Consider the following 13,533-nt stretch of genomic DNA (forward strand, 5'->3'; position numbering starts at 1 on the left):
CTGTATGTTATAGTTGTCCTTAGACAATGTACAGTAATTGCCTGTAGAAACAGTAATTCATAGATATTTTAAAATACTAAACACTATTGGACTCCTTAGAAGGTATTTTTTATTTTGTCCATTCCTCTTGATGACCAAATTACAGAACATTAAATAGTGTACTCTTCTCAAACCACTTAAATTTGTTAAAATATTCACTAACGAGGTCCGATAACTTAAATTGTCATCAATGCAGATTTTAAAAAGTAACTAATGTTTTACTTTTTGAAATTCCCTGAATGCACCAGCTGTACTGGTTTGAATTTGTTACTTCACTGAGGGTATATGATTTCTGACAGCACCTGAAGGCACCACGATGACGTTGTCACCCGGTTAACAATTTCCACCAAACTTAACTTCACAACTCATTCTGCATGTTACACGCCGAAATGGATGCGTTGAAGTCAGCTGGTCGAGCTATTATTCGAAGGCCCAGTGTGGCTAAACAGTCCTGGATTGGTGGAAGACACAGAAGTAAGTTATACATCAATTGTTGCCAGCGGAAATTTTCACAAAGGTCTTTCATCGGCGGCCAGGTTTATATAGCATGATAATATATATATTTTTAAATTTTTATTTTAGAAGTTACAAACACCAATTCCAATAAATACGGCTTTGAGTAATACCTAGAGAAAAATAATATGATTAACAAATCCTTTTCAGCCTATATTTTTTATTATTATTATAAGATAGTTAGTATTCACATTGATCATCTTGATTGTCAATTTTAAATATTTAATGTTCCAACATTCAATCAGTGTTCAAATATGGAAACAGAATACACTATTGTTAAATTTGTGTTTAATTGTTGAAGTTGTTTAATTGCCCTCCACCACTTGTAGTTTGATGTGCAATTTAAGTGAACTAATAACCCGGGTATCTGTTGCTGTATCTGAATAATGACATTTTAAATGAGTGACAGGTCCAGATTGCAGGCAGCAGCTTGTTAAAATAAGCAGTCCCTGAAAAAGATGTTCTTTACCCAGATGACGGCATATATTCCTCCAAAATCTGTATGTCTTCCAGCATTCAGGTGCATTCACGGATGCTGGTTTTTGAGCTGATGATAATCCGGATGGTCTTTTTCCTCTTTTGCCCAGAGGACATAATGCCCTTTATTTCTAAAATCAATTTAAAATGAAGGCTTGTCTGGTTATAGCATCACTTATTCACTCTGCGTCATTTTTAAAATCTCTCTTTATGTGTGTGTTCCTTTTTTTTTTTTTTTAATCCCTCTTTGATATCACTGTCTTTGGAGTGATTTTTTTGGATATACTGGATAGCGACTCATTCTTTGTTTTGTATGAACCTTTTAAGTTGGGGAAGTCAAAGTAACAAACTAAAGAAGAGAGTTGGAGTTTTCCTTTGCCAACATCCAAGTGTGCACAACAGGATATGAGTGATGGGAGCATCAAAATAAGGTTTTAAATTTATTGAGCCTATACCATGACACTTACTTTTTTATAATCCACCAGTTCACCTGAGGAATGTTCCGAGCAACTGTTTTTGAACACTCTTTAACATTCCACAACCTTTTTTACTACTAATGCAGTTTTTCTTTTTTAAAAATAAGTTGTTGGTAGCAAAATCATTCATCAGTTTAAAAAAACAGACAACATATTTTGTATACGTGACCAATCATAAAAGATTTGGAAATCAATATATTGTGTTTTTATTTCCATTTAACACAACATCCCAACTTCATCGAAATTGGGGTTTGTATTTTACGCAAAGTGCCACACTAAGGCGTCCTAGTTGAAAAAAATGCTGGGAGACCATGCTCGTTCAAAAAGCTCACTTGATCCTAGCCGTTAAGTTCTCTAGGAAGTTGAGAAAGCCTCAAAGCATAAGAATGCTACAGGTCAGTCAGTGCAAGCTCCCAAAGAGGCTCCACAGCACATAATTCCATCACATTGTACAGTATATGGGTCATTCCAGAATTGGAAAACAATAAAATCAAGAACATTTTTATGAAACTGACCGTTTATTTTACATATATTTTGAATTTATGTTTTCAAGAAAAAACAGTTAACGTAATTCACATATTTCTCCCTCCAATTCTAGAACAACAAATATAAGTATAACAAATATAATATAACAAAGCTCATGTAATGTGATGCATGCAACTCTATCATGTTAGACCGTGCGTACCTGGCTGTAGGGGGACGGGTATTGATAAGCATATGCTTTTCCCGTCTGCCTTTGTCTGTCTTCGGTTTCCTTTCTTTCTTTGGGCAAATTATTCCACATTTTGTGACTGTCAAAGATTTCTTTCTTTCTCCGGCAAATTATTCCACATTTTGTAACTGTCAATGAAACCGATGATGATGACAAACATTTCATTCATTCATTCATTCATAGTGTAATTACTCCCCTTCCCTTAAAAAAATTAATAAACTTAATGAATCATTCATTCATTCATTTTAAACTATTAAATTAAATAAAAAATTATTAAACCAATTTTTCAGCTCGCACAGCACAATACTGCACCGACTTGGAAATTTCAGCTTCCTTGATATTAATATCACTTAATTGTATACAATTGCTGAAAAGAACTGCCCTTGGATATGTATTGTATACAGTACTTGGAATTGACTGGATTTTTTTTATTTGAAGGGGCAATTTTATGACGGTCGCATTGTTAATGCAGATTATTAGAATAATTAAGGCTTCCTTGCAAATGTGCCTACTGACCCACTTGTAGAAACAGCTCATTGTCGTATAGATTACAGTGGAGGATTGGGCTTTGGGGAACACATTCTCCACGAATGCTGCCAACTCACATCATAATATTGAATATTACTAGAAGTCCTGTTTAACAAGCTCAGCACTAATTAAGAACACACTTTAATGAAAGATAGTTTTGCCCAGCGATTGGTTAGTAACGAGTATGGGTTGTTGTTTTTTTTTTGGTAGTATTTAGTGTCAACATTTTATAACCACTGGTCTTATTATTGGATGTTCTTTTTGATAATTATAATGATTCCCAAGCCATACCACTACATTGGTCTCTATTTGTAAATACTTGTTTATGGGGTACTATCTACAGTACTATGACGACCTATCCTGTATGTTTTGCACTGATTTTTATTCAAAACAAGATTCTATTTGATTGGTTATCTTCTCTGCTTTGCCACCAATTGAGATTAGTGACGAAAATAACATTTATATGCAGGTTAAGGTAGCGTCCATGGTTTACTTCACTCCTCTTTCTGTGGTCCTTCTTAATTTGTGGTTATGTGCATTTGTGTGCACCTCCATGCATGCATATGTGGTATGCAGTGTACCCCAGTGAGGAATTGGTAATATCATGTTAATTGGGTTGTTTTTCTGCTCAAGCCTCATCCTCTCTAGCACCCTTTCCCCTCTTTTTAAGCTCTGAGGAAAATGCATGTAAACATAGATTCAGTGTCAGGGTCATGCGGTACCAGAACTGATAAGACAAGACACAGCTGCTCCACCAACAGTTACAATTCACTCCTTACTCTTTCCTTAGTTTTAAGCCTCCAAATTTGCTGATTGTGTTGTTCCTGGAATCAGACAAAGAAAGACAACTCTTCGCCTTTAACTACAAATGACGACAAATTGTTTTTGAAGATTGTGTATTGACTTTACACTGACAAAACCTCTGACCTATATACGTATGATGTTCCTGCCCCCTCCCTTTGAGAAGGAGGGAACTGCCTCAAATACAGCTGGTTATATTTATTTTCTTCTTTTTTTAAATTGTTGTAGTTGTAATAAATTATATCAGTTTTCGATAAGGACCAAAATATAAGATACACTATGGTGACATGTAGAAAATTGTAGGTCTTTAGACTTACATACATGGCAAAAGTACTGTATATTAATCGTGAAATGTGGTGTTACTTAACAAGATTTTGACTTGCCAAATCTAAATATTGGCTTGACTTGCTTGATTATGGCCACAGTAATGTGTTTGAAATCAGTAGACTTGAGATTTACGTGTGTGATTTTCAAAAATTTCGCCTACCCCAACATCTGGCCATTGCTATAAAACACCACCCGTTCATATAACTTGGTTTTACAATGTTTATGTTTTTTACTCTACATCTGACAGAGCTTCTAGAGAACTGGACAGACACAAGAGAGGCCGTCTTGGAGGGGATGACCTTTAACCTCCGTCACCTCGGGATGACCTTAGTGGACCAGCCCAAAGGCGAAGACCTGGCAGCAGCAGCAGTGAAAAGGATTGTTTCTACAGTAAGAGCGAAATGTTAAAAACGCCTCTCGGTTTCATAGTGTTTGCAGATAGATTGGACTTAATGAACCCTTCATTCAGTGTTTAATAAACAATATCTTATATATTTTCAAGCCATTTACTCTTTAAGTGTTTGATAAATTTGTTTCATGTGGGCAGGCTAAAGCTAGTGGGAGGAAAGCACAGAAAGTCAGTCTTGGAGTGTCCCCTCGAGGATTCACTCTCTATGACAGGTCCACCAATATCTTAATAGAAAATATCTCCATACACAGGTGTGTGGGCAGAGTTATAAAAATTGTAATCATGTCTGCAACTGTTTCGTGTGTGTTAAATTCTCACTGCGGGTCTGCAGAATATCCTACTGTACAGTGGACAAAGTGCATGACAGAGTGTTTGCATTTATTGCTCAAAACACCCTCAATGGGACGCTGGAGTGTCATGCCTACCTGTGCTCCAAGAGGAAAATGGTGAGGAATGGTGCTTTCACAATGTGTTTTTTGTAAGTCATGAATCTCTTGTAATACAAATATTAGTAGGTTTTTTTTTTCTTCTTAATAGGCTCAGGCTATAGCTTTGACAGTAGCTCAGGCTTTTGGAGTGGCTTTTGAGGTGTGGCAGGTGACCCGAGAAGGTAGGCTTCGTCATCTTAATTCTATACAGATAACCGAGCAGTATTTGAAATGGCCAACCATTCGATCAAAGTCAGCAAAATCCTGTGTTAAAAGATTACACCATACTCTCTAATTATCCTTTGGTCAATATTGATTAATTGTCCCCAAATGACTTGGAATAGAGGCCTGCACATCTTGAATGTTCATGACTTTTACTTTTCTGTCTTGTAGAGAAAGGACGGCGAGTGCAATCTAGTTTAGGTGGAGATGTCAGTGGTAGTTCCCGACCAGGGAGATCTTACAACCCCAAAGCTAATACCGCTGCCACAAGGATTTGTACACATTATATTAATACTAGTATTGCACCGATACAATTTTTTGGCCCTGATACCGTTACCTGGCTTTGCAGTATCGGTCGATACCGATAACATACCGATACCACTCCGTATACATACTTGGATGTGAAATCATTGCTATCATGGCTATGTCAGGCTGCTGTTTACCTTTGAGAAAGAGGAAAAAAGACTAATACAAAGTGAATCCAGTAGAACTTTTTATTGCTTTCCTGGTATGGGTGACAATAGTTGAATAAACCTTTGGCTCTCAAAGGGCAAATTAGTGCTAAATTTGTGATATTATAACACATATAATACTAGCCCAACAGTAAGAAAAGTAAAAATACATTAGTAATCATAAACTCTGAATGAACTGAATAAACTTTTTTAAACCCCTCAAAGGCCAAACAGTGCAGCTTTCTTGAAATTATAAGTAATAATAATAATTGACCACAGCATCCTGTCTCTCTATCAGCTACCCTCTCTGTGCACCAGCATCAACAGAAGTCAACTCCATCTTTATAGCAACGCACAAATGTAAACAGCGCACGAGTGAGACTCTCTCAGAAACACACACACCAATTAGCCACTTAGCTTAACTTACTTCTACAGCACTTTTGAAACAGATCTCAAATTACTGCCGCATTTCTCTCAGTAAAAGACAAGAAAAGTAAAGCACCTTTGACTTAGGCATTCTCCTTGAATTCATTCGCATGAAGTACTACACTTTCCAGTCGGCTGTCAAGCTAAGCAGGGAAAGTTGGGAGACTTGGCTGCTACAGACGTCGGTTGAAAAGCTTATGGCCTGCCTTCTCAAGCTTTTTTGAAACCTGTTTCATTACTTTATTTTTTAGTAGGATAGTAGTCTCCTTAATGTATTTGCGACTTGGGACCTTATACCTATGTACTGCGTGAGTCATAAAAATCAGACGAAGGCAAGGGGCAGGTTACAGAGAACAGGCATTTTGGTGAGTTTTTTTGGACATCTGTCTTGCTGCTTCACTCTTCTCGTCCCACTGCTTCTTCCTACGAAGTGAACTGACCAGGGTTTGTTGCTGCAGTCCATCCCCAGCCATTGTACTCGACAGAGTTTCTATGCTGAAATATTTCGGCACTGCCAACATTTTCTACTCTTAGTTTGTTTATATTCCATAAGAAAAAGCTGCCCCGGCAATGCCGGCATTCATCAGTCTGGAGCAGGTCAATAGCGATAGCTGCTTGGCATGCAAAGTAATCACGTGGGATCACACAACACAGAGTGTAGTGAGCGTCAAGAGCAAGATGGCTGTGGTCAAGTGTTATAATTCTGGACCGGTAAATGGTATCGGTGCCTATTTGTTGGTACTCGCCAACCATTTTAGTGCCGGATCCCCCCCCCCGTAGATACTGGTATCAATATCGATGCATAATTAATTAATAAAGTAAATTACACTGACAGTGTCCATTGAACTGAGAATCATTCTATTGTATATTGTCTTTGACCCTGCAAGATGTTATCAAAGTCAGCCTGTTGGACAGTAAGGAAACCTTGAACGCAGAAACTAATGGGAATGTTGATCAATTTGACAACTACAGTTCATCTGGGAATTACAATCCAGTTTGGGTAAGATAAAGGAGCACAATTATTCAGGGTTACTATATCAAGTAAAGGATATTAAACTTTATTTTGTTTCCCCAAATGTAGGAAACACAAGATGGTTTGGAGGAAGCCTTCTCAAGGTGAGTTTGGTGTCATTTATTTTTGTAGTTGGTGATGGTGAAACTAATCCTTGGCCCTTTGGTTAAATCTGCTTTTAAAAATTTTCATTTTGTAGTTAGAATTCATTTGCTTGATCCCTTGCTGTTGATTTCTGCACACAATGGCACAATGAAAACAAAAGAACAGACACGCATGTCCTTAAAGTGTTTATGACACCAAAAAGCATGTTTATTTCATATTTCACACTGTGTCTTATGCTCCTGAATGAAATGGACCGCTTGAATGTGTGTGGAAGCGATCGTAGTATATATTCAATTTTTTAATCCCGTGCCATGAAAATGAGTTACTTCCGGCTCCAGTTTCGGGTTTAGGACGAATGCGAATGTGACGTCACCCGGGTCAGTGTCTCACAATACAGCATTGCTTTATAGCATGCAGATGGACTGCGGATTCAGGTGATTTTGCAGATTAATTTGTTTATTTTTCACATCACGCCAGCCAAACGGCTGCAGAAAAATGTTGGATGCACCAGGGAGAGGCATGTGAGCCTTTTGGGGTTTCAAAATGTTCCCATTTATCGGCAGCTATTGGCCAAAACATGCCCTACTACTGTGGGACTATTGAACTTACGAGGAAGTGAGTAAACATCGTGTTTTGTTTTATGTCAAAATACTGGGATCATTTCAATACGGAGGTGGCTTGCATTTTGTGGCTGACATGCTCCTTGTCCACTTGGCCGACGACCGGCGGCTTGTTGCACATCCCCCCGCCGGGAGAGCGCTATACTCGGCTTATTGCCTTCTTACTGTGGCCGCTGTTCTGTCAAATTTTCCACCCGATCAGAAATTGCAACTTTGTGTTAAAGATGGCCGCGACTATAGCGATTACAGCGTAAACACTACAAACTTTCTTTAAATAAAGGACAATTTACTTACGTTTGATCATGGATGGACATGTAGAAAAGCTCTCCTCAGACACAATCTGCCATGTTAGCTGCATAACAACTGCAGCCGCTCCAATGACTCTCTCGCTGTTTCTGTCTTCGCCGTGTAGTAAAGCAATTATTTTGCCATATTCGTGTTGACCATGTGGCAGCTACGCGCTCCTCCGACGTCGGCTGGTTTGTCTGGCGGTCATTGTCCAGCTACTTCCCTGCAAACCAGCCCTCTGGGGAACGACGAGCTCTAAGTTGCTCGCCGCCGGGCGGATTGCCCATCAGCAAAGACAATTGACAACCCCGCTGCCGTGTGAAATGATCCGGGCTAGTTATGTGTGATTTTTCGCTTCGAAGACTTTGAAACATTACTCGGTTTGGGTTAGCATGTCCGCTAGCTGCCACGCCTCTGGGTTTGTTTACATTCTCCGAAGCCAGGGCAGGGAAATGACAAAAGCCCGACTACCTACGGTGGCATAAAATATCGTTCGGGAGATGGGAGAGTAAAGGTGAAGTCGACAGTTTTGACCATTATGGAGTAATTTTGCCATGTCATACTGAATAAATGTATTTTTATTATTTCATATTCCATTGAGCACAACACTGTTGTTTGTCAGGACCATACGATTTATTTAGCTATTGGGGAAAAATACTTGGATACAAAGAATATCCTGTAAAAATATTGGAGTAGAGAGACTGAAACAATGACATTTTGCGGCTCTCTTCGTCGCATTTTCCTCTTTCTGAATAATTGCCCCTCATTGGGCTGAATAGTAAAACAGATGAAACCATTCTCCTGCCGACGTGATCCTCCTGTTGGGGACGCTAGAGCCCTATAATGGTAGGTGTGGCTAACCGGCAGATTAAAAGACTAATTTCTCGTCATCTGCGCTTTGCCAAATTGTTGTATATAGTCGAACTGTCTCAAAATATGATTGTAATTCACATATTAATGCTATTTAAGACTTTTTTTTCTCCTGTCGTACGCACTTTAAATGATTTACCTTAGTCTTTTATATATATATATATATATATATATATATATATATAAAACTGACGCTCCAACTGTATTTTTTCAGAAATCAATATATATTTTTTGCCTACTATTGAAGTTAAGTAAAGACAAAGCATTTCTAAATAAAGTTTGCACCATACAAAAAACTCAAAATCTACATAGCAATTTATGACAATGTCTTCTGAATTCTAATTTTACCAGCTAAACTTTGGTGGTTTTGCCTTCAGCTGTGATCTGGACAGCTCCTTTTCAGTTCTTGGTGAACATTGCATTTTAATGCTGATGATCAACCCAAATCATTTGACACCTCTGAAGCACAGACATATAAATGTGTGCATGCCGTTGTTGGAACCATGATTTTCTTTATTTCGCTTTAATTAATCCAAAAGAAACAATAATCAGTCTTGTTGGTACTGTAATACAAGTGTGATCAAATCCCTTTTCAATGGAGCTTAACATAATGCAAGGAATGTACTTTTTACACTGCAAATGTATAATGTCTTAATCAGATTATTTTTCTTAAATCTAGTCAATTAATTTTCTCCATCTTGTTTTGAGTGTTAAAGACTAGTTAACAGATTAATGCGTCAGATTATTCCACTTAAATTAAGTAAGTATTACTATTTGTTCTTATTAAGCCTACACATCTATAAATTGATCATTTTTCACCTAAATCAAGAATAATGTGCTTTCAAATAATGTTTTGAACAATATCTACAGTGCCTTGCAAAAGTATTCGGCCCCCTTGAACCTTGCAACCTTTCGCCACATTTCAGGCTTCAAACATAAAGATATAAAATTTTAATTTTTTGTCAAGAATCAACAACAAGTGGGACACAATCGTGAAGTGGAACAAAATTTATTGGATAATTTAAACTTTTTTAACAAATAAAAAACTGAAAAGTGGGGCGTGCAATATTATTCAGCCCCGTTGCGTTAATACTTTGTAGCGCCACCTTTTGCTCCAATTACAGCTGCAAGTCGCTTGGGGTATGTTTCTATCAGTTTTGCAGATCGAGAGACTGACATTCTTGCCCATTCTTCCTTGCAAAACAGCTCGAGCTCAGTGAGGTTGGATGGAGAGTGTTTGTGAACAGCAGTCTTCAGCTCTTTCCACAGATTCTCGATTGGATTCAGGTCTGGACTTTGACTTGGCCATTCTAACACCTGGATACGTTTATTTTTGAACCATTCCATTGTAGATTTGGCTTTATGTTTTGGATCATTGTCCTGTTAGAAGATAAATCTCCGTCCCAGTCTCAGGTCTTGTGCAGATACCAACAGGTTTTCTTCCAGAATGTTCCTGTATTTGGCTGCATCCATCTTCCCGTCAATTTTAACCATCTTCCCTGTCCCTGCTGAAGAAAAGCAGGCCCAAACCATGTTGCTGCCCCCACCATGTTTGACAGTGGGGATGGTGTGTTCAGGGTGATGAGCTGTGTCGCTTTTACGCCAAACATATCGTTTTGCATTGAGGCCAAAAAGTTCAATTTTGGTTTCATCTGACCAGAGCACCTTCTTCCACATGTTTGGTGTGTCTCCCAGGTGGCTTGTGGCAAACTTTAAATGAGACTTTTTATGGATATCTTTGAGAAAGGGCTTTCTTCTTGCCACTCTTCCATAAAGGCCAGATTTGTGCAGTGTACGACTGATTGTTGTCCTATGGACAGACTCTCCCACCTCAGCTGTAGATCTCTGCAGTTCATCCAGAGTGATCATGGGCCTCTTGGCTGCATCTCTGATCAGTTTTCTCCTTGTTTGAGAAGAAAGTTTGGAAGGACGGCCGGGTCTTGGTAGATTTGCAGTGGTCTGATGCTCCTTCCATTTCAATATGATGGCTGGCACAGTGCTCCTTGAGATGTTTAAAGCTTGGGAAATCTTTTTGTATCCAAATCCGGCTTTAAACTTCTCCACAACAGTATCTCGGACCTGCCTGGTGTGTTCCTTGGTTTTCATAATGCTCTCTGCACTTTAAACAGAACCCTGAGACTATCACAGAGCAGGTGCATTTATACAGAGACTTGATTACACAGCGGTGGATTCTGTTTATCATCATCGGTCATTTAGGACAACATTGGATCATTCAGAGATCCTCACTGAACTTCTGGAGTGAGTTTGCTGCACTGAAAGTAAAGGGGCCGAATAATACTGCACGCCCCACTTTTCAGTTTTTTATTTGTTAAAAAAGTTTAAATTATCCAATAAATGTTGTTCCACTTCACGATTGTGTCCCACTTGTTGTTGATTCTTGACAAAAAAATTAAATTTCATATCTTTATGTTTGAAGCCTGAAATGTGGCGAAAGGTTGCAAGATTCAAGGGGGCCGAATACTTTTGCAAGGCACTGTATTTTTTAATTAAGAACGTTTCTTAAACGCAAGCTTTTTTAACATACTAACTTATTGGTTAAAAAAAAGTTAAGAAAAATAGCTAGCTGAAAATAAACTTATTTCAAGAAATCTGAGTAAAATTTGATAATTTCTCTTATTTATAGTTGATTTACACTGAAAACAAGGGAATTTAACTAGTTTTAAGGAGGTGTGTTTTTGCAATGTACATGTTGTAATAAATGTTACTTTTTTATTGTCATCCTCAGACTGGCCATGTCGCGTACTAACCCCCAGGTCTTGGACTTTGGGCTGATGCCCCAAGATTGGCTGTGTGAACCCAACTGGGACAGCGCGAATGGAAATACCCCCCGTTACCCTCCTTGGGAATGACATTCTCAGCTTCTGATCACTTTTACACAAAGCACAGGTTCACATGCAAGCACATTTGATGACCATCATACTGTAATGATGGACACAACATGGGCTAGATGCATTAATCAGTGAAGTAATATTAATTTTCTGTCTTGAAGTCGAAGTTGCCAAAATACATAGATATCCTCATCAGCTGTTAGGCACAATACCTGACTTGATTTTTATAGTGTGTTCTAAACCATGTACGTTTAGTTGAATGAAACTTCTCTGCTCTTCCCAATATACCGTAATTTTCGGACTATAAGATGCTATTTTTTTTTCACATGTGATGAGAAGCACACTGAATGAAGAAATGTTGTTCCACTCAAGTCTCGGCCTTACATGTACTTAGATTGAGGACGTACATAACAATTACCACAGAACATGAAATTTGATTGGTATTTACTGTACATCTGTAGTGCTGCAATGAATGCTATGAGGCATGTTGGACCACAACAGTATTGACAGCAGCTGCCAGCAGAGGCCGACTGTCTCCCCCAAAGGGAGCAGTGATGGGCAAATGAAGCTTCATGAAGCAATGAAGCTTTGCAGCCAATTGGTACAAAGCTTAATGGTGGTTCATTTGGTTTTATGACAGTCTTATGATGCAGCTGCCAAATAAAGTGTTATTGGTGTAAATATTCCATAATACTGTGAGGACAGCTGCGGCTTATAGTCCTGTGCAGCTTATGTATGAACAAATGTGTTTCCTGTCAAATTTTGTGTGTGGCAGCTTACAGTCAGGTGCACCTTTATAGTCCAAAAATTATGGTAGTTTCTTTGCCCAAAGATGCCACAAAATTGTGCTAAAGTAATATTTTGATTGTATACATACATGGCTTTGACCTGAGCAGAAAAACAGCGATTGATGCTTTTTTTGCTTGATAAATACTAACAAATGCCATCACAGATGACAAGAAGCTCCGACAAAAATGTGTCATTTGACTCGAGACTCAATAATACTATACACACCTGATGATTGTTATGAGCCGTAGGAACGCTGGTATTATGTATGAACAGTATATACAGTTATTCATTCATCTTCTGAATTGCTTGTCCTGTACTATAATATTTTTATAGTAAACCAAATTTTAATTGTAATTATTATGAATAATGTAAAATGTAGATGTATTGATTTGTCTTCCCTCCTGCTAACCTTATTAACTGTTATTCTCTATTAATAGTGGAAAACCATAACAAATATACAGTATAATTGTGGTTATCTACTTTGGAACGAGTTACAAACGTGCAGTTCCCTCTATAGCTTGCAGATGGCAATGTTGCACTAAAGACATCAGGCTCAAATTGTGAGTTGAGTTGTTAATTGACTATCTGGCATTATATGTACTATTCACTGCCCGGAGATGTCTTTAGTCTTCAAATATCTGCTGACTTCTTACATTCAAAGTGAGTTGATGACATGTAACATTGGATTTCTGTTGCAGAACCAGCTACAATGAAAATATATTTTCAAGATGTATTTCATACACTTCACATTGGTCAATGCATTCTTATGCTCTTGTTCTCACTAGTAAGACCATTCGGCACACTAGTAGGATTGCTGTTTTTTCCCCACTCTGCCTTGCACTTAATTACCTTACTACACACTAGTCGGAAAACTACATAATAATAGTGAGGTCAAATGCACTACTGGTGCAATTAGTGAATAGCTAAATGTAAATCAGCAGAATTATCTAATGTCATCAATGGTACTAATAGTGTCAGTTAGTCAAATAATAGTGTTATTGATGTAGTTTACTAGTTAGGTTTATTAATGCAATAGAATAATTCTTTCAAGGTGGAAATTGGGCAAATAAGTATTTAGTCAACCACCAATTGTGCAAGTTCTCCTATTTGAAAAGATTAGAGAGGCCTGTAATTGTCAACATGGGTAAACAGCAACCATGAGATACAGAATGTGGGGAGAAAAAAAACTG

General features: G+C 38.1%; 1 protein-coding gene across 3 annotated transcripts; it reads left to right on the top strand.

Annotated features, from left to right (window-relative positions):
* Positions 1 to 365: 365 nt before the first annotated feature.
* On the top strand, positions 366 to 13,275 carry ldlrap1a (low density lipoprotein receptor adaptor protein 1a). 3 transcript variants are annotated; one of them, XM_057828057.1, is made up of 9 exons: positions 366 to 513; positions 4,121 to 4,263; positions 4,421 to 4,533; positions 4,614 to 4,728; positions 4,820 to 4,892; positions 5,104 to 5,181; positions 6,695 to 6,810; positions 6,892 to 6,926; positions 11,452 to 13,275. In XM_057828057.1, exons 1-9 carry the CDS (start codon positions 414 to 416, stop codon positions 11,573 to 11,575), a joined length of 897 nt encoding a protein of 298 aa, XP_057684040.1. In that variant the 5' UTR covers positions 366 to 413; the 3' UTR covers positions 11,576 to 13,275. The 3 variants fall into 3 exon arrangements, with proteins under 3 accessions (XP_057684040.1, XP_057684041.1, XP_057684042.1); XM_057828058.1 differs by having other exon boundaries at positions 4,421 to 4,494; XM_057828059.1 differs by lacking the exon at positions 5,104 to 5,181 and having other exon boundaries at positions 6,698 to 6,810.
* The last annotated feature ends 258 nt before the right edge of the window (positions 13,276 to 13,533 follow it).

This window comes from Corythoichthys intestinalis, chromosome 22 (genome assembly GCF_030265065.1).
Source record: "Corythoichthys intestinalis isolate RoL2023-P3 chromosome 22, ASM3026506v1, whole genome shotgun sequence".
In the NCBI taxonomy this organism is placed as follows: domain Eukaryota; kingdom Metazoa; phylum Chordata; class Actinopteri; order Syngnathiformes; family Syngnathidae; genus Corythoichthys; species Corythoichthys intestinalis.